This window comes from Eubalaena glacialis, chromosome 10 (genome assembly GCF_028564815.1).
Source record: "Eubalaena glacialis isolate mEubGla1 chromosome 10, mEubGla1.1.hap2.+ XY, whole genome shotgun sequence".
NCBI lineage: Eukaryota > Metazoa > Chordata > Mammalia > Artiodactyla > Balaenidae > Eubalaena > Eubalaena glacialis.
This window is the reverse complement of record NC_083725.1, coordinates 49,494,902-49,514,347: the sequence shown is the minus strand read 5'-3', so window position 1 is coordinate 49,514,347 and position 19,446 is coordinate 49,494,902. Positions and strand designations below refer to the sequence as shown.

The following is a 19,446-nucleotide window of genomic DNA, read 5'->3' as shown; positions in this document are numbered from 1 at the left end:
CTGTAGGATCAGAGGAGGAGCCCTCTGGCGGTGTCGGAGGAGGGGCTGGAGGAACAGATGTTGAAGTCAGGGAGGCCAGCCTGAAGGCTGTTAGTGTCATCTAGGGTGTAGTGACAGTGGGAGTCCCCGGGGGACCTAGAACGGGGGTGAAATTGGGAGGACTGGATCATCAGTGAGTTTTCAGAGGTAAAGGACAGGAAGGAATCAGGACTATCCCTAGAAAATAATATTGGCCATAAGCTCCTTGTCCCTCTGCCTCTCCCTCTTTCTCCTGGTAACAGCTGTTCATGTAATTCAGCTACAAATAAACTCAGAGTAAAACACCCCAGCCCAGGGTCCTCGTGGGCCTTGGCAAGAGGAGAAGTCCTATAGCTGGGCCGGGCTCCGTTACAAGCGGGTCAAGGGCTCCTGGTGTGTCATCAGCCAGTGTGGTGGTCAAAGCCACCTATGCAGCTGGTGAAGAATGTGCTCTAAGTTTGGAACCAGGGAAATGCGAGACAGGACTCCATGGAATTATCTGGTGGATAGGGCATAGTGGTTATGGTTGAAACACTTGAAAGCATATGCTCTGGCCAGCTCAGCCCTTTCTCATGGCAGCGCACACAGTTCCCTCTGGGCGTGTGTACTTGGCTGGAGATGGAGGTGTTAGCGAGATTGCCCAGAAAATCAAGGAGCCCACCCAGGCCCCTACCAACTTGGCTTAGTTGATAGCTCACAGGGAAAAGTGAGTCTGTCTCTGGACTTCTGATCCTTCTAACCTGTGCCGCATTCCCTGGCATTTCAGGGCCACCCTTCAGCCATTTTCTGTTGCTCAGTTATTGAGATCGTAAGTTCTCCAACTGGAGGGCAGGCTCTCTGGTGTCTGGTACTGTGCTGGCACCTGGTGGGTATTTATGAGTCTTTGGCTGACAGAATGGGCACATCTCAGTATTTAGAGCAAAAAAGAATGTTCTTTTCCAGTTAATGTGCCACCCACACCCTACAGTTAAATTACATATCCCTGGATCTTCTATCTTGAGTGCTATGAAAACACTCTTCGTTCATTTCAGCTACTATATGTATTCTAAACTGTATCTCTCCCATTGATTGCGTTTGGGATTTGTGCCAGTGGTATTGCTGTTATAGGCAGTACTCTAATGAGCTGCCTTTTTACGTCTCCTTGCAAAAAAATGTAAGCATTTCCCAAGAGGATATACTTAGAAATGGGATTTCTGCATAACGAATGCATATGCTAACCATCACTAGATATTGCCAGATCACTCTGCAAAGTAAATATACCAATTTATCCAAAATGTATAAGAATGTCTTCCTGTACATATCATCAACGTTTAGTTTTGCAAGATGTCTTTTTCTTTAAAAAAAAAAATGGGGGATGAAAGAAACCAGACTCAGCTCCATTATCCTTGTTGTGTATCAAGAAGAAATGTGAAGGAAGCATTATTTGAAAAATTTCTCTATTGCCACAGAGGACCATTCCCGTATGCACACTCAGACCCACACACACTCAGGCCCCGTTTGTTTTTCCTCAGAGCAGCAAACACAACTTCCCCACTGTTTGTAAAGGATGCTGTCAGATTTCGGCTGCCTGTGGAGGACAGAAGTTTCAGAATCAGGGCTCTCCTGGGGAATGACGTGGCTTGCATTTTGGACTTGTCTTCGGGAGCTGATAGCAGATCCCCAGCTGTGTACGGCTGACGTGAGACCAGAGAGGGGGAGACAATCTTTAAACAGAACTTTGCTGCCCAGCATCTCTTTAAAATAATATTACAATTGTTTTTTTAATGGGAGTGTTAATCTATCTCCTCTGTTATGAAAGGCACTTGGGGATTTCCCTACTTTTCCCTGCTTTTGCCTACTCATTAAAAAGATGAGTATTATTTTTTATTTTTTCCTTTAATACTTCATTTTCTCATTTTACCAATGAGCATACATTATTCTATAACCAGAAAAGACAAAAATGTTGTTACAAAGAAGTCCACCAAAATACCATAATAGTTCCACGTGGCCGATACTATAGTTTGGTCCAACTCCTGCCTGGAGTCTGTGGACAAGTGTGGCGACCACAGCTCTGCTGGCCCCCAGCAGGGATGACCAGCGTCCACTGTGGAGCGCGGGGTCACCCGAGAAACTCTGCCTCTCTGATCTGCTTCCTCCTTTTTACTCTGAGGAGCTCACACGTGTGTCCACCCCAGATGTGGGCAACCCACCTCGCACACTGCTCCTTCACCCCGGTGTCACCGAGGCATTTATCTGACCCCATGAGAAGGCATACTGAGGTCACACAAAATAAATAAAGCCCCTTGTCATCTCTCCCCTCAACAAAGCAGTGAGACCACACTGCCTGCCTCTTCCCATAGAGAATCATTCTGAAGGGACCGTTGAGAGAACAGCTTAGAGCACTTTTGAATCAACACCCCACACAAGGGCTCTGCCCTAGACCCACACCAGGACACAGCTGAGCCTCTCCACCCGGCCCTCTCCCCACAGAGCTCCTAAGTGAGCTCCAGTTACTCCTGCAAGTTATTCCTTCTGGAACCTTCCAGAAGGGTGGGTAGGCTGGAGGTGAGCAGAGTGGCATAGAATCGTGAACTGAGTCAGAGCATAGGCTCTGGGGTTAGGCTGCCTTCTCCTCCTACTACAAAAGGAATCTTTCTGAGCCTTCACTTCCTTGTCTCTAAAATGGGGCACATAAATTATATTTACCATATACTTGTGACTACAAATAAGAAAATTTGCACAAAGTACTTACACAGTGCCTGACACTTAGCACTTGGTGAAGGAAGAATAACTACCATTGCTGTTCTTCTCATCATTACCTTCAGAGTCATTTGATGGCATAGGGCATCTTTGGTGCCCAAATTACTCCAACTTTTCCAATCCCATTGAAAAAAAAAGTGGCAAGTGTGGCTGGACTGAGAAGGGCGGAGAGGGAAGATAGGTCGGGACACTAGGACCAGCAGGAAAGAGCAGCTCTCAATGAACAGGTTCTGTTATTAGAAGTAATCTCCCTCTACTTTGGGAGGCAAAGTGTGGTACTTAAGCATTACTAGAAGTTGGGGGGAAGTGAAATAGAAATAATGGTAAAAGAGGAAGGGAAATTAACATTTTTAAGAACTCACAATCTTTCCTTTCTGGAAAAGAGCTGAAAGTAATTTTCACATCTTCCACAGTAGTCTTAGGAGGTAGAAGAAAGAAGGCGGGAATGTTCTTGAAGGGCAAAACAAGGCCCAGGGCAGCTAAGAGACCAGCCCAAGGTCATGTAGCAAATTAAGGCCTTTCTCCCAGGTGAACACGCTGAGGGCAAAGGTTTTTATCTGCATTGTTCACTGTGGTATCCCCTACACAGGGTGCATGCGTAGTAAATATTTGGTGACTAGCTGAACGGGCAGCAAAAGCTGGCCTGCCTGACCCTTAATCTGTTTTTCTGGCCAACATACGTACCCATTAGACTGTGCTATCTCTGAACACTTGAGTGTCTAAATTCTTGCGTTTATTTAAACAGCTCTTAAGGACCTGAGCAGGTCACCAGCCGAGATGACAACACAAGGGATTTGGATAGAAACTGACAGACATAGATGGCAGCTAAGTGAGGCTGTGGGATCTTTTTCTTGGAAAGTTTCTAAAAACAGGGTAGTTTCTCATCTCAGTGGACTGGTTTGTTTGTCCTCCTGCCCTGAGGCCAGGTGCCTGGCTTGATGGGGTCAGTGACTTCCTATGCAGGCTGATGAGGACAGGTACATGCCTTCCACTCTATTCTGGCTTAAATGCCGGCCACTGGCAAGCTACCACTGGATCCTAGAATAATTTGTATTTGTAGCTTTCAAGAATCAAATAGAAGCATATGGTTTACAAAAAGCCCGTAGGCCCGTTTGTTCTCTTCTGTCTGGTGGGATTAGGTTCCAGCAGTGCAACTCAAATGCCCAGCTGTTGCTCTGGGTAATTTATGTGGTTCAGGGTGAAAGGTACCTCTCACCTTGCAAACAACTCTGCATTTAAAGTTTGTGATCACTGGGAAACAAGAGGGGAATGCATGTCCCAGGACAGAGAAGAGCTGGGATGAAATCGTTCTCCCCTTGAGTAGCTCAGGCCCGACTGATCTCCTAGCCCTGAGTTCCCGAGATGACCCACTGGCCAGAAGTCAAACCTCCTCGTCCTCTAATAAGTCATCTGTTTAGAGGAAATAGTATCCCTGAGTTAGAAGGGAGAAAATCTGAAAAGTGAATATCCTCAGCTCATGAGCTATTCAGATAACACAGCCGCTTTGTGTTGTGTTATCTGAATAACACTTCTCTCTTATGGACACAGATGGAGAGAAAGGGCTGGAAAATGAGCTTGACTTGCCTTAGAGGTTTTTCTGGTAGCACTGTACTTTGGTTAGCCCTTTAAAGTGTATTAAGTGCTTTCATGTTTATGATCCTGTCTGATTGCTGGGCTTCCATCTGGGGCAGGTCTTAATTTCTGTTTCCCAGATGAGAGGCTGGGCAAGCATGCCCTTAAGTCATCTCACTCCCACTTCCGGTGCCTTCACATTCTGTCTCCCAGCCTCAGGGGAAGCAAACAGCTGAATCACTTCCTTGAACTCTGGAGAAAGTGCCCTAGACCAGGAGGCCAAACTTTCCTGTTCTGGCTCTTGGTATAAATTAACTGCAAGACATTGGACAAGCCACTTCCTGTCATGCAAAGCTGGATATAGGCAGACAGACTCGGGTTTGAACCCTGACCCTGCTACTGATCAGCTTAAAGACAAGGAATAGTTCATTCAATCTCTCAGCAGCTTAGTTTTTCCATCTGTAAAATTGGGATAATACTCTCTGTTTTATACAGCTCGAGGAGAATTAAATGAGATAGAGGAAGTGGGGATAGAGGTTGATGGTGTCAGAATCCACCCCCATTCGGGTCATCAGTGCTGGAGAGGGAGCAAGGGTGTGACTGTGCTGCAGGATCTGGGTGAACCGTGTGTGCTCCACGTGGGTAACTCTGCCCAACCAGGGTCTACTTTATAGCCCCGATTCAGCATCAAGATGTTACTTCTTTCGCATCTCCAGAAACACGGAAACGGCCAGCCAGCCAGCCTGCCGGAATACAATGCCCCGGCCCTCATGGAACTCGTAAGGGAGAAGGAAGAGCGGATCCTGGCGCTGGAGGCTGACATGACCAAGTGGGAGCAGAAATACGTAGAGGAGAGCGCCATCCGGCACTTCGCCATGAACGCTGCAGCCACTGCAGCGGCCGAGAGGTGAGTCCCATGGAACTGTGCTGCTCGGAAAAGCACAGCTGGAAAAACACAGTGTCCAAAGGGGTTCACGGATGCATCCCAGGGAGTGAGAGCAGTTAAAAATAATTATAAAGTGGCTGTAGTGCTAGTTGGAGAGCAAGGTGGTATAATGTTTCTGAGGATGATTTTGGCAATATGTACCTCTCCTTTGGTTCCAAAATTCTAGTTCTCGACATTTATCTTAAGGAAATCATTATATTATATAAGTGCCTGAAGTTATATAAGTTTTTATCCCAGTGTGGTTGTAAACATCAATACATTTAAAATAGCCTAGAGCCCAACAAGAGGGATTCATTCAATAATTTAAACTCCATCCACACAGCGGCGTACTATGTGGTCTTTAAGAATGATGCTGGAAAGTATACTTTATACTCCTTTAAGCAGTGGGTATGTTTCATGGACCAGACAAGAATATGCAAACCTCATAACAGCCCTGAGCGTGGGAACTATTATTATCCTCATTTTGTAGGTGAAGAAATGAGGCTTAGAAAGATGCAGTAGTTTATTCCAGATCACACTGGTAGTAAGTGTTGAAATTTGTCTGACTTAAAGCCTGATTTCACTTGGTTTGCAGTAGTTTTCTGCTGCTGTCAGTTATTACCTCTGTTGCTTTATTTCCTTTGTTGCAGTCACACAGCCTTATTTTTTTCTTTAAAAATTAGCTCGAAATGCTCGATAATTCACAAAATAATCCTGTTAAGCTCTACCTTTGTCTGAATGAGCAGGTAGTTTCCCTTGACTGCTGGACCTCGCCTGACTTGCGTGGCTGTGCGTTCTACCAGCCCTGCTTTTCACCCATAAGTTATTCAATATATTGAGCATTGAATTGTCCCTCTGCTGCGGACTATAGGTGTGTGACTGCACCAGCCTTTCTGAGTGTCACTTTATTCAGAAATTACCTAGTTTCTGAAATGGAAATTATAATTCTTGACTGGTTATGAGCAGGAAACCAGACCGTATTCCCCTGGCTGAGGACACTAGAGCCCCAATAACAATGTAAGTGCGTTACCTTGGAAGCATGACCCAGGGCTTTTACGGGTCATTGTTGTCTCAACTCTTCTGATTTATCAGATTAATGCATGCTTGGGGTCCTAGGACGAATGGGAATGGAATGTAAAAGAAGTAGGGGAATGAACTGGTCTGAGGCATGAGACTCCTGGGTGGGCACAGGATGGGGGTGGGGGGATGTCGTGAGTAGAACCAGCCAGAGCCCACAGATGGTCAGCCCCACTCACACTGTGCTAGGCCCAGCCTTGGCCGTCATCCTTCGAGCAGGAGAAACACCTCTTGCCCTCAGAGAATAATCCTTTGCGATTTACCCAGCCCTGTTGCTCTCCTCCTCTGCTCTGTTTGAAGTCCTGGATGGATGGATGGATGGATGGATGGATGGATGGGGACCCTTTCCACCATCCCTGCCTTCCCCCATTCTTTGCTTCCACATGTATCTATTGAGCATCTAACAGTTCCATGGGGAACTACCCTCCCCTCTACTGACCACTGCTTCCCACAGTCTTGGGAAAAATCAGTTCAGAGGAGGTCATGTTTTTAGCTCCAATCTTAATGTTCTTTTCAAAGAAGACCTCTATAGTTTAGCATCGCTTTTCTGTTGACAAAAAGGGAGAAAAGGAAACTGAAGAATTTTTGAGAAAGGTCAAAATTCTAAGCTTTTATTGCCTAGATCTAAATGGCTACATAAAAATTGGTAAAAATGACTATTTCCAGCCATTAGTTTTGTGACTTTTCAGCTACTGCTACATACTTCATGTTTACAGGCAGTGTGATATTTGTATACCAACTGATTTTGCCATCTTGGTGCATTTTGGCACCACTGATCAGAAGATTGAGAGGCTGGGCCTATTTTGTGTGGGTGGAGAAGCTTTTGAAACTTTTTGAGCATTTCAAAGCAATGTAATATTTTGCTGAGAGTTGTGTGTATTTACCTTTGAAGTCATTTTCATCTAGTTGTATCTGCCGTCCTTGACAGTATAAACATGAATTTTTAAATTTGTCTCCAGCTCTATGCAAATTCTCCAAAAATAAATCAGTTGAAAATGTTTCTGGCCACTAATTCCTATATTGATGATTTTTGTGTACCATGCAGTGAATTTATAATTTTGTCAGTATGTTTAAAGCATTTTGCTGGTTTTCTGTGTTATTTGGCTTTCTGATTGGTTTTCAGTCAGTTTGCACTTAGCCACATTCTCACATGTGCCCTCTTCGTTGGTTTATTTTATCATTCATGTACCTTTGCTGAGGCCTTCTTCATAGAGATACAGGAAACTTGGGAGTGTAGAGTGATGGTTACGGGCATGGACTTTGGAGTCAGAGATATCTGGATTTGAATCCCTTTCCACCTTCACTAACTGGGTGTTCTTGCAAAGTCACCCATTTGTTCATCTGTGAAATGAGGATAGTAATGCCTTCTGCACAAGTTCCTGAGAGAACTAAATGAGATACCACGGGTAGCGTGCTTCAGGGCCAGGCATGAAGGAAACGCTCATTCATGGATAGCTGTTGTTAAAAGAGACAAAAGAAGGGCCCCCTTTTTTGCTTTCTTGGGTGTTCTAGAAAAGAGCTGTAAGATTTTAAATATGAATATGATTGTAACACTGGAATATGAAGTTAAAGGGATGTGAAATATTTGGCTGGATGATTTCTTACTAGTTTAAGATTCACTGATCAGAGACATTATTGGGCCTTTCAGCCTAAGACATACTTGGATCACTTAGATGGCACAGTTATCTTATTTTTACCAGTCGTCATTAATTAGGAGTAATTCAATTGACAAAACCAGTGGCAGGAGGAACAGTTACCTTGGACCAGTGATTTTCAGTCAGGCATCTGTTCCCGGCTACACTGCTTTGCAGTCTCCCTCTGTCTGTCCCTCCCCTCACTCTACCCCCTCGACTGGACTTTCCAAGGACAGGGTGTGTGTCTTCCTCATCTTTGTGCCCTGCTGCCCAGCACGGTTGTCACTCTGAACGGAGCTGAATCCTAGGCAGGGGCTCATAAAAGTGGTGAGCTCGAATGCAAACGTGAAGGGGACTTCAGCTGGAACCTCGCTGTGCAGGAGGGCCAGTCTCCGTTTCAAGGATTTACTGAGTCCCCATTTACTGTAAAATACTTGAAATAGCTGCTATATGGGTGAGAAGTAGAAATAAAACTTTAACTCTGATTGAGAAAGGAGAAGTGAGTATGAACGATTACAAGCATAGAAATACTAACCATTATGGTAATATCAGTATCCACCTGTCAGGAGGTTAAACCTGTAGATGTGCAGTAGTGTCCGTGTTCAGAGCACGCCACATAGCTTAGAATTCAATGTCATTAGTAGAATGGGCAGGGAATTTGGATTTGGGGGTTTTATTTTGTTTTCCTTAGATACTGTCTTAGTTCTAGCAATTTAGGGAGAGAATTGGCCAGGATTTAGGAGAGGGCAAAGGGTGAAGGAGTCTGTGGAGAGATATTTTTAGTGTGGCACCCTTGGACCCCTCCCCACAAGGACTGGCATCATTCTCTGTGTGCATCCTGTGTTGCCAGGGACACCACGATCATCAACCACTCGAGGAACGGCAGCTATGGCGAGAGCTCGCTGGAGGCCCACATCTGGCAGGAGGAGGAGGAGGTGGTGCAGGCCACCAGGAGATGTCAGGACATGGAGTACACGTAAGGGAAAGCTGTGCACGGCCACCAGGCTCCACTCTGGGCACTTACCTCAAGACCCCAGTGGGGCCGCCAGCCTGATGTTTGCTCTCACACTTCAGCCCTTTCCTGTTCTGAACAGCTTCAAGCTTAGGTCCTCCCTCACACCCTGCCCCAGAGAGAAGGGAAAGGGTCCACTCAACAACGGGCCTGGAGCCTGAAGTCTCTGGGGGCTAATTTCACGTCAGATGCAGGTTTTAAGATGGAGGCTAATAACAAGAATTTAGATGCCCATGTGTTTTCTGGGTGTCTGTCTCTACAACATCCTAGACATTACCAGCTGGACAGGGGAAACATCATATTCCAAAGTCTCAGAGATTTTGAGCCAGGATTTATATATTCCAGCCAGAAATAAAAAACTTATATAGCTAATGCATTCTTCTCATGGACTAAACAAGACGTCCAGCGGGCTTGGTAACATAATGGAGCTAGCCTGCCGCCCACCCCCAGCCCTCCCCGCGGAGCCCTGGGAAGCTGAGCTTCTCATTTTGCAGATGTGAAAATAGGACTGAGTGGCTGAGTCGTTGGTAAGCTCAGCAAGTTACTATTTGGGTTGTGAAAAGAACTCACGTGTTTTCTGATTCTCATCTTTGACCTTCAGGGAGGAAAACATCATCTTCTCACAGAAAACCTGTCTATTTTTTTTTCCTCAGAAAATAGGGAAATTGACTCTCCTGAGCAGCCCACCCTGTGTGAGCCTCGAGTTTGTGTGCTTTCCTACTGCTTCTCCACGCCTCCCACTACCAGGGTCCTAGACACACTTCAGTCCAGGAGGTCCCTGCTGGGTGGCCATGGTCACTCAAACTGTGTGTCCTTGGGGTCCCAGGACATCCCAGAGTCTCCTGAGGGGCCAGAGAAGGTGCACCCTTTTCAGCTACTACAAAAGATCCGTCTTCTACAATTTGGAGATTGTAACTGAAGACTTAACACTGCGCTTAACTCTCTGTCCTTGAATTATAATTAAAGTCCCTGGGCATCTTGAGAGAAATGTTCATGTTATTCTAGCCAAATGGCTTTTGATCATGACTGTTTTGTTTTGTTACACAGTATTAAAAATCTCCATGCCAAAATCATAGAGAAGGATGCCATGATTAAGGTCCTCCAGCAGCGATCCCGTAAAGACGCCGGGAAGATGGACTCCTCCAGCCTGCGGCCCGCTCGCTCTGTCCCGTCCATCGCTGCAGCCACTGGGACTCATTCCCGCCAGACCTCGCTCACCAGCAGCCAGTTAGCCGAGGAGAGGAAGGAGGAGAAGACCTGGAAGGGGAGCATAGGTGAGCCCCGCCCCTCCTCAGGCGAGCCCCGCCCCTCAGGCAAGTCCCGCCCCTCCCCAGGCAAGCCCCGCCCCCTCAGGCAAGCCCCGCCCCTCCTGAGGTGAGGCTCTGAAGAGAAGGAGCCACACAAACATTGAGAGACACCTCATCTGGCCAAAGGAGTTCAGACACCCTTGTGAAAGCAGAAATATTGAGTATTCCCGAGTCTCAGTTTACTCGTACGTAAAGCATGGAAGGATAATCAATCACACTTTGGTGGTGGAAGCAAAGACCACCCCACCAGAGTCGCTGTTAACCACGGGTTGATTCACATCATAATTATCATCATTATTGTTGAAAGTTGAGGTGACCCTTAATGTAAAATGTTCTAAGGGGAAAAACCCAGAGACCTCAGGCCTCTGAATTTGGCTCTGCCCCAGACCAGTGGTAAGACTGCTCCGCCTCTGCTTCTGTGTCTCGCAGAGCAGGGCGGAGTCTGGAGGTGTCTGCCCTGCTGTACCCCATGGGGTCATGGCAAGGGCAAAATGAGATCATGGAGAGAAAGCGCTTGGGAAGCGGTGCTCTCGAGTACAACGTTCTGGTGGCGGTGGTTTTGTCGGATTGTTGTTACACAGGCAGAATGTTGAGGAGAGTTCTGCAAACGTGGTCTCAGCCCTGAACACGTTTCCTGGGGTGACGGGGGCTGGCTGGGTCTGGAGAGAAGCGGCAGAGCCGCCCGGCTCGCAGGCAGCGCTCCCTGACACGCATCCTCCGCTCTTGTCCCCGGCACTCCGCAACCCCAGGGGCCTGGCCTTTCTTTGATGCATTTCCCCGGCTCAGAGTGTGTTTTGTTTATCTAAGGAGCCGAGAGGCTGTTTTTCTCAGCACAGAACCCCAGAGGAGCCTGGCTGCTTCGTGCCAAAGGGGATAAGGGCTTCCAGAACGAACGTGACAGGCTTGGGGTGATCAAAGGCACCCAGCCACAATCTCTGTTTGAAGTTCCCCCACGGGTTACTTCTGCAGCCCCTGCCCTCCAAGGAAATGCACTTCAAAGAGGACGTGTGTGGACAGCAGCTGGGATCTTCAAAGACCCTCCCAAGGACACTTAGCTCCCCAGCCCAGTTAGAGAGCCTTGGAAGCGGTGCTCAGGCAGGCCTGGAAGGGGAGTCTGAATGTGCTCAGCTCCCATAGAAACCTCCCTGGCAGAGGCCAGTCTGTGACATCCAGCCAGGCAGGCATTTCACTGGGGTCTGTGCCTGTACCCTTAGCATTTGATGTGTCTCAACCAGGCCTGGGAGCCAGAGGACCCGGCTGCGGGAAGAGTTGCTGTGTTCTCTGCACTGGTGTTCCTCCTCGTTATTGTGATTGGGGTCCACGTGTCACAGAAACAGAGCGGGGGGCTTCTCTGGTGGCGCAGTGGTTGAGAATCTGCCTGCCAATGCAGGGGACACGGGTTCGAGCCCTGGTCTAGGAAGACCCCACATGCCGCAGAGCAACTAAGCCCGTGAGCCACAACTACTGAGCCTACGCGTCTGGAGCCTGTGCTCCGCAACAAGAGAGGCCGCGATAATGAGAGGCCCGCGCACCGCCATGAAGAGTGGCCCCCACTTGCCACAACTAGAGAAAGCCCTCGCACAGAAACGAAGACCCAACACAGCCATAAATAAATAAATAAATAAATAACAAAACAGAGCGGGGCCCTCTGAGGTTCCAGGCAGAGGCACACAGTCAATTCGCGAAGGTACAGTGCACAGTCCCCAAAGTGTTTCCACAGTCTCTTGCCTGAGGGGCTCTGGAAGGAGGTAGAGGTGATGACATATACCTTCCCGATGGCTCAGGGGCTCCCAGGTGAGAAGACAGGCCAGTGACTTGGTTCCACAAAACATCCTTGCCAGACGGTGGCTTTTCACCAGACAGGGCGATGAGGTGGAAAGAACGCAGAGTGGACTTAAAGGCAGGCACAGCTGGCTTCCAATCCCATTTCTGCACTTGATACTTCTAACTGTGAGATACTTATTTCTCAAAGCTTCCATTTCCTTTTCTGTAAGACAAAGGATCACAACAGGCCCTACCTCATATGAAATGAGATGTTGTGTGTGAAGCACCTAGCCAAAGCCCCTCGCTACTGGAGGTGTGGTCCTTGGACCACGACACCACCCTCTCCTGGGAGCTTGTTAGAGAAGCAGACTCTCAGGCCCCACCCACTGACTTGAATCTTCATCTTAACCATATATCCAAGTAATTGATATGCACATTACATTTTGAGAAGCATTGCTGTAGACAGACTGGATTGAGTTGCATTCTGTTATGAATGGGCACCTTGAAATAGCCCTGGCAAAGAGACGTTATGAATTGCTGGCTCATTAAATAATTGAACAGACACTCGATTGTGCTTACCGCGTTTTCTACAGGCTAGTGTTCTGGAGTGCTGGCACTTTTCTGAACGTGGGCCGTATTTCACCATCATAACAGTGGCTGTCCTGTCCAGCTTTGTAGGAAGACGTTGAGGAAAAGGGACACCACAGCACATCATGCCTCCCTTTTCCCCAGCCAGCCCGCCTTCTTCCTGCCCCAGCCTCTCTGCTCTTGGGGCGGGCAGGGAGGGAGAAGAGGGCTGAGTGATCCTTCCCAGGAGCCCAGCTGGCTTCCTACTCTTTGGAGGACATGGCTCTCCACTGCAAGGATCTCTTTGGGGAATATTGTACACAGCTCTGTGTTGCCCTGACCAGGAAGCGTGTTTGTTTTAACCCGGGGCCTGTAGGAGACCATCTGTTACCAAGAGTGGAGGGGTGTCGGGGGCTATTAGGCAGAGCAGCAGGCTGATGGGACCGTGTCTAGGAGCAGGGAAGCCTTCAGGTTTTCTGAAGCACACAGCCACTGCTCAGGACTAGCCCTCCTGGGCCATATTAGGTAAAGCAAGCATCGCCTCTAGAACACTTTGCAGGAATGCCTTCACCCCTTGACACTCTGCCTATAAAGTGCCTCTTCTCCATTCTTCCATAGCACCCTAAGAATAATAGTATCCTATCATTTGTCATGTTATATTAGAACCAATTTACTTGACAACTCCTCCCCCGCCCCAGATTAGGTTTTTTGGTTTTGTTTTTAAAGAATGGCATTGAAAAAGCTGTTCTTCCGCCCTCAGGGTTGCTGCTGGGGAGGGAGCCCCACGAACACGCATCCACCCCCGTGCTGCCCACCCCTCCTGCCACAGCGCTATCTCCTGCGGCCCTTGCCACCTCGGCCAGCAGCGCCCACGCGAAGACAGGCAGCAAGGACAGCAGCACACAGACGGACAAGAGCGCCGAGCTCTTCTGGCCCAGTGTGGCCTCCCTGCCCACGCGCGGCCGGCTGAGCGGAACCCCTTCCAACAGCCCGGTCCTGAAGCACCCAGCGGCCAAGGGCACGGCAGAGAAGCTGGGTATGAGGTCCCCGCCTCCTCTCACGCTCCAGGGATCCTCAGAGCTCCCTGGCCTGACAGGGGGAGGCTTTTGTTGAGCTGGGGAGGGAGAAGGGCTACCAATCAACTCTCATTTTACGGGTTATTTTATGATTATGGTTACCCTAATGCACTTAGGCTCTGCATGCCCTTTATTATTCTGGAATTAAAATGTGTGTAGAGACTCCTAACTTATTACCATTTAAAGGAGTCCACAAGTTGCATCTGTCCTTTCAGTGTATGCTTTGTAACTAGCCCTTCCCCAGAAGGTGTGCAAACATACCCTCCAGGGGATGTTAGGGAATTAGTTCCCCCCCCCCCGCCCCCAGTATGTTTGGGAGCTGGTACCAGGCACCAGGTCCATCAAGAGCATCAGGTACAAAGACATTGCCTTCAAGGTGTTTACTCGTCAAGGATTCGGGGTCGAGAGCACCTCCTGATTGAGGGAGAAGGTAGATTTAAAGTAGGCGAACTGGCCCAGTACTCAGGCCAGTTCTAAGGAGTTGCTGTCAAATATTTAAGAGAAGACAGCTTAGGAGGAGCTTGGCAATGAGTCCAGATGTATCCATGGAAAGAATAGACTTGGCTTTGGACTGTTCGTAGTCATGGGGTGAGGAGGAGGTGGGAGCTACTGGACATAAATGAATTGTTTCCTCCAAAGGGGTTCCCTGTGTTCATCCTCCAAAATAGACAAATAAACACAATGTTATTTTCGGAGATTTAATTCTTGGGATGCCCTTTTGCAAGGAAGGCAGGGAACATGTGAGAAGGACCTGGCTCGTGGCGTGCACTTGATTGTTTAGAGGAGAGGAGGAGAGCGGGGGTGAGGGCTCCGCACAAAGTCCCGATGCCACTTTCACCCACTCAGACCTCTCCCATCACGTCCTAGTTCTGTTCTTTGTGTCCGAATCCCAGGGCCAGTCATTTAGCTTTGGTCCACCGTGGGCTGGACTCCTACGGCCTTACCTGCGTGCACCGACGGTGAGGGGTGGTACTTCAATGGTTCCGTTTTAGAGACGGCTGGGAAGGCTGTGCTCCTCCTGGGGAACAGGCTGCTAACGTGTCCCTTCTGTTTGGCAGAGAATTCGCCTGGCCACGGGAAGTCACCTGACCACAAGGGTCGCGTCAGCAGCCTGCTCCACAAGCCCGAGTTCCCTGACGGGGAGATGATGGAAGTTCTCATCTAACACCGGCATCCCTGTTGAATTTTGCAACAGAACATTGACAAGCAAGGAACGTGGCAAAGGGAAAGAAAGATCAAGAAGGTTGTGGACGGGAAATCAGGAATAATTTGAACTGATCAGGATTTCAGAGTAATGAGAACACTTTTTATAAATGTTAAAAACCAAACAAAACAAAAACAGGAGACCTACATGACTGAAAATGAAGACGATGTCGTGGATTTTTACTGCTTATGGTGGAAGAGAGAGGATGCATGTAGGTTTGGAAACAAAGAAGAAATAGGAAATGGAATTTTTCCGTTGTACAGAAAATGTATCTCTTGGGGAGGGTCTGTGTACACCCATTCTCTGGTTATAAACAGATAAACCTGAGCATGGATCTTCCTTGAAATACGCCCATTCTCCTTGCCTCTTAGCTTGTTTTGTTTGAGAAGAACCTCCTAGAAATCTCGGAGAGTCCGTCTTGATATAATGTAATATCACCTGTGCCCTCCATGGGGTGTCCTGTGAATGCGTGTGGGTGTGGCAGGGAGGAGAAATGTCCAGGGTGATGGGGAATTTAAAAGGCCATCTTCACCTCATTACCTGCTTGGTTTGGACTTCTTAGCTTTTCTGGGTTGAGCAGTATTTTCTAAACAGGATGGGAGCTTTCTGGTCTTGGTGTTCAGCCTCCCTCACTTCTCTGAGTTCATCTCTGTCTCTGCTTCATACTCTTTAATTTTACCCTTTTTTCCTTCTTTTTTTTTTTCCTTTTGCAACAAACCATGACAGAATTCCTTTGTTCTGGGGTTTATCAGAGCAGTAACTGAAGAGTCATCATTCATCGTGACCAGTGGGACAAAGCCATATGGCGGGTCCCCTGGCTGCTTCCTCCACCTTTGAGGAGTTGGGCTGCAGTGGTTGATCTCATTCTGACCATGAACTAGGTAAGCTCCTACTAGGCGGAAGATCCATGAGCACTGTGACGTCTTGCATTAAGCTCATGGCCCCGACTTTTTTCTCTCTCACATCAGCTCTTGCGTGGAGTTTGGTATCTCCACCTCATTGCTCTGTTGAGGTAGGACTTTCAGGACTGCACTCTGGGAAACAAGTGACACTTGACTTGGTGGCATCCAGAATCTCCCCAGGCACCTTGTCCCGCTTTCTACTGTTTGTGGCCGCCGCTCTGCCCGCCCCTCGCGTCCCTCTGGGCATTGTTGGTGAGCACGCAGACTCTGTGACTGTCAGCACGGGTGTGTCAGCACATCAGTTCTGCCCTGCCAGGAACTTGCTTTGTGACCTAACAGGCCAGTGTCTATACAGTGTGGTCACGTTTCTCAAGATTTCAGTTGGGAGCAACTTGTCCAAAGTAAGACGGAAACACCAGGTCAAAGAGCCAGGAGTGAGTGAGGTCGTGGGCCTCATCCCTGTGCTGTAAGGTTTCCCATCTGACTCCTCAGATATCGGCTTTCTTTACAAATCTAGAAGGTGCTGGATCAGAAGAGAGAAGCTAGTCAGGCTGTCAGATGCTCATGCAGGATCCTGATAGTTTTCTCCCTGCAGGGTAGCTGGATCTGTGTTTTCCCAGGTCCCTTTCCTCATACTTACTTAAGGAAAGAAAAAAAAAAGCCCCAGGTCTGAGGCTTTTTCAAGTCCCACCCAAATGAAACCCTGAAGACAGCATCACTTAGGAAATTTTGCTTGGGTAGCTCATTTTAGAGTTGGTCTTTGGAGTGTAACCTGGGTGAAGCCTCCCCAAATTGAGGTGGTGGAAGGATGACAGAGGTGTGAGCTGGAGAGGGAGAGGTGGGGAAGGAAACCAATGGCTTTGCCCAGGGGGCCTCTGAGCTGCCTAGTGGTCAGGAGAGTAAGCAGAACGGATGCTGCTCAAGCCCTGCTCTGCGGTAGGCGCTGTGCATCGCGCCTGTTGCCTCCTGCAGTCCCACGTTAACCATCGCTGAGGATTGTGCAGCCTGGGAAACCAGAGCAGCCCTGGGTGTGAGGAGGGAGCAGCGAGGCCCCATGGCTGGTGTGGGGGCCAGGTGAGTATGGACACGTCGGGGCAGGGATGGGGCAGAGGGATCCCCATCCCAGTCTCAGCTCCCCGTCACTTTTTATAGGTGATGAGGCTCAGTTGATGGCAACTAACTCTCTTAAGGACATTTTGACCCCTGATTAATGTGGGGGATGGAAAGAAAACGTCTAGAAGTAAGAGGGCACATCACCTCTGCCAGCCCCCATCATCCGTGTCTGGGCTACCCCAAACTTGGGCTGTGTCCCCTAGAAACGGGTGAGAGTGACAGCCGCAGCCCAGTTTCCCACAAAGCCTCATCTTTATGCCCCAGCACATCTTGTTGGCAGCTCAGGCACAAGGCTCATTTGCTTTCCTTGGTCCCCCGAGTTGCCAGGCGTGTTAATTGTCAGAATGCAAACACAGATGTCACCATTTTTCAGTTGTGCTGCAGTCTCTTAATCTTTTTTTCTTCTAACCTGCTAAGACTCCTCCATAAGAAGAGGGACCTATAGTTTTGAAATGTCTTCTTTTATGGGCCCTGACACTTTTCATCTTCATAGCTCGAAGCCTTGCTTGCATTTAGGAGAAATGCAGGTACTGAACGCCCACTGTGTGTTCTGGCAGTCGACAATATATGATCTCATTGGATTTTCAGAAAATAATCCTAGCTCCATTTTTTTAGTGCCAACTGTATGCAAGCACTGGGGTAAGTCCCTTTTAATGAGTCCTCAGACCACGTGGGAGCAGGGGCGAGTTTATCATCCTTATTTCACGGAGGAGGAAACTGGGGCTCAGGAGGTCAAGTCCCTTCCCCAGGAGAGGCTGGGATCTGAACCGAGGCTTTGGCAGAGGAGCTGTGCCTTCGACACAGGCTGGACTGCCTCTGACTTGGGGATGATAAGCGCCACAGCTTGACCCGCTCTGTCCCCTGTATGTGATGTGTGCACTCGTAGACACACACACACACACACACACACAGCTTCCTGCCCCCTTGCCACCCCGGGAGCTAAGAAATAGGACTAAAGCCCAGAACTGCTAGAACTGCCCATAAACACAAGTATAGGTAGGAGTCTTTGTGTTCCGTTGTAAGCAGGACCACAAAGTCTGGTTAAAAAGCACTTACTTGCGAGTGGTCCAGAGGCCGGGCCTTCTCCAGAGCTTTTCAGTGGTGTCTGATTCTGAACTCGCGGGCTCTGTCTCAGGGTGAAGGGTAAAGGCCTCGGCCTTGTGTGATGACGTGCTGGAGAAACTCCGCTTCTTCCTTCAGTGTGTCGCCTGGCAGTTTCTGCATGCTGCCCGGGGTTCTGTATGCAGAAGGAGATGTTGCTGCTTTCCGGCACTAATTTCAGAGCGTGTGCAGAACCTTTCCTTATAGCTTTTTCTTCTTAGCTTTTCTTCTGCTTCCCGGAGTTGGGAAGCCAGCCACAGTGTCATGCTAAGTCTGCTTGGAGCAGGCATGCAGGACAGGGCTGCCACGTCCCTCCCAGGGCTTGGGTTGGAGGGCAGAGAGTGGGGACACGTCTCTCTTCTTCAGTTTTGCAGAACTTGCTCTTTGGAACCTATGTGTGCATTTGACTACACAGGACTTGGGTTGGATGGAGACAGTTGCTCCCAATGGGTTGTGAACTTGGAAGAGAGAATTCATTGGTTCTGTTGCTCAGCGGGGAGGCCGTTGGAATGCCCCCTGCAGAGAAGCCAGCCATCACTGCTGTTCGTTCTCTCCCGGGTTTGCCCGCAGCCTCCTGTGTCCTTATGATGCTGAGTGCCGACGATTGCAGGTGGCTCCTGCGTCCTCGTCCATAGCTGATGGCAAGAGAAATTCTCCCTACAGCAGCCTGAGTCTCAGAGACTGATGTGAACACAGACGTCAGGTGGGGCAGGGCCCCGGGGTCTGTGGAGACTAGGTGGAGGGGTTGCAAGGTTTTGAGGCAGGGAGCTCACGCTTGGGCTGCTGGGAGCTGAGCAAAGAGGTATGTTTTCCAGAACAAAGTCCTGCTGCGTGTCTGCACTGGTGCCGGTGGGGCATGCTTTCTCTCTGCCCCCAGTGATCTCACACTCCTCCTAAGCCTAGGAGGACCGTGGTACAAGGGAGCCGGGCGAGTGTTCTTAAACAGAGAATGTCCAGCCCACCGTTTCCTGCTTCTCCTCCCCAAGTCTGACACAGCCATGGTTTACACTTTATAAATGTTGGTTTTCTCTTCTTTTTTCTTGCTGATTAATCAGTGGGTTTAAAATGTCTTCGTTCAACATGAGGGTTGTTTAATGGGTTTGCCTCTGGTGTGTGGCTCCATGGGAGATGGGCAGAGTAATTAAGAAGTTACCAGAAGCTGATCAGCTGGGAGCATGGAAAAGTCAGCATTTCAGTAAATGGATTTCTTCTGGAACTATCAATAATGAGCAATTATTTTCTGTCCCTTTTAAGTAGTATCCCCTTTTCTCATTTGGTAATTTAATGGTATAAAGACATGTATATGTCAGTGCATACATATGAGGTGTGACTATAAGGTTGTATGTCGAGTTTCTTTTCTTAATATCCAGAAGATCCAAGTGTTTCATCTCACCCCACGTTGCTTAAGAGGTGACCCTTTGCGAGACTCTGTGCT

At 48.6% G+C, this 19,446-nt stretch overlaps 1 protein-coding gene across 2 annotated transcripts in view; it reads left to right on the top strand.

Moving 5' to 3' along the window:
- Positions 1 to 15,241, top strand: part of AMOTL1 (angiomotin like 1) — a 127,167-nt gene extending 111,926 nt beyond the window's left edge. For both annotated transcript variants that reach the window (XM_061204038.1, XM_061204039.1), the window contains exons 9-13: positions 5,046 to 5,236; positions 8,816 to 8,941; positions 10,025 to 10,251; positions 13,376 to 13,651; positions 14,750 to 15,241. In XM_061204038.1, the coding sequence (XP_061060021.1) occupies positions 5,046 to 5,236; positions 8,816 to 8,941; positions 10,025 to 10,251; positions 13,376 to 13,651; positions 14,750 to 14,856 (927 nt within the window). In that variant the 3' untranslated portion in view covers positions 14,857 to 15,241. The remainder of the gene's footprint in view (positions 1 to 5,045; positions 5,237 to 8,815; positions 8,942 to 10,024; positions 10,252 to 13,375; positions 13,652 to 14,749) is intronic.
- The last annotated feature ends 4,205 nt before the right edge of the window (positions 15,242 to 19,446 follow it).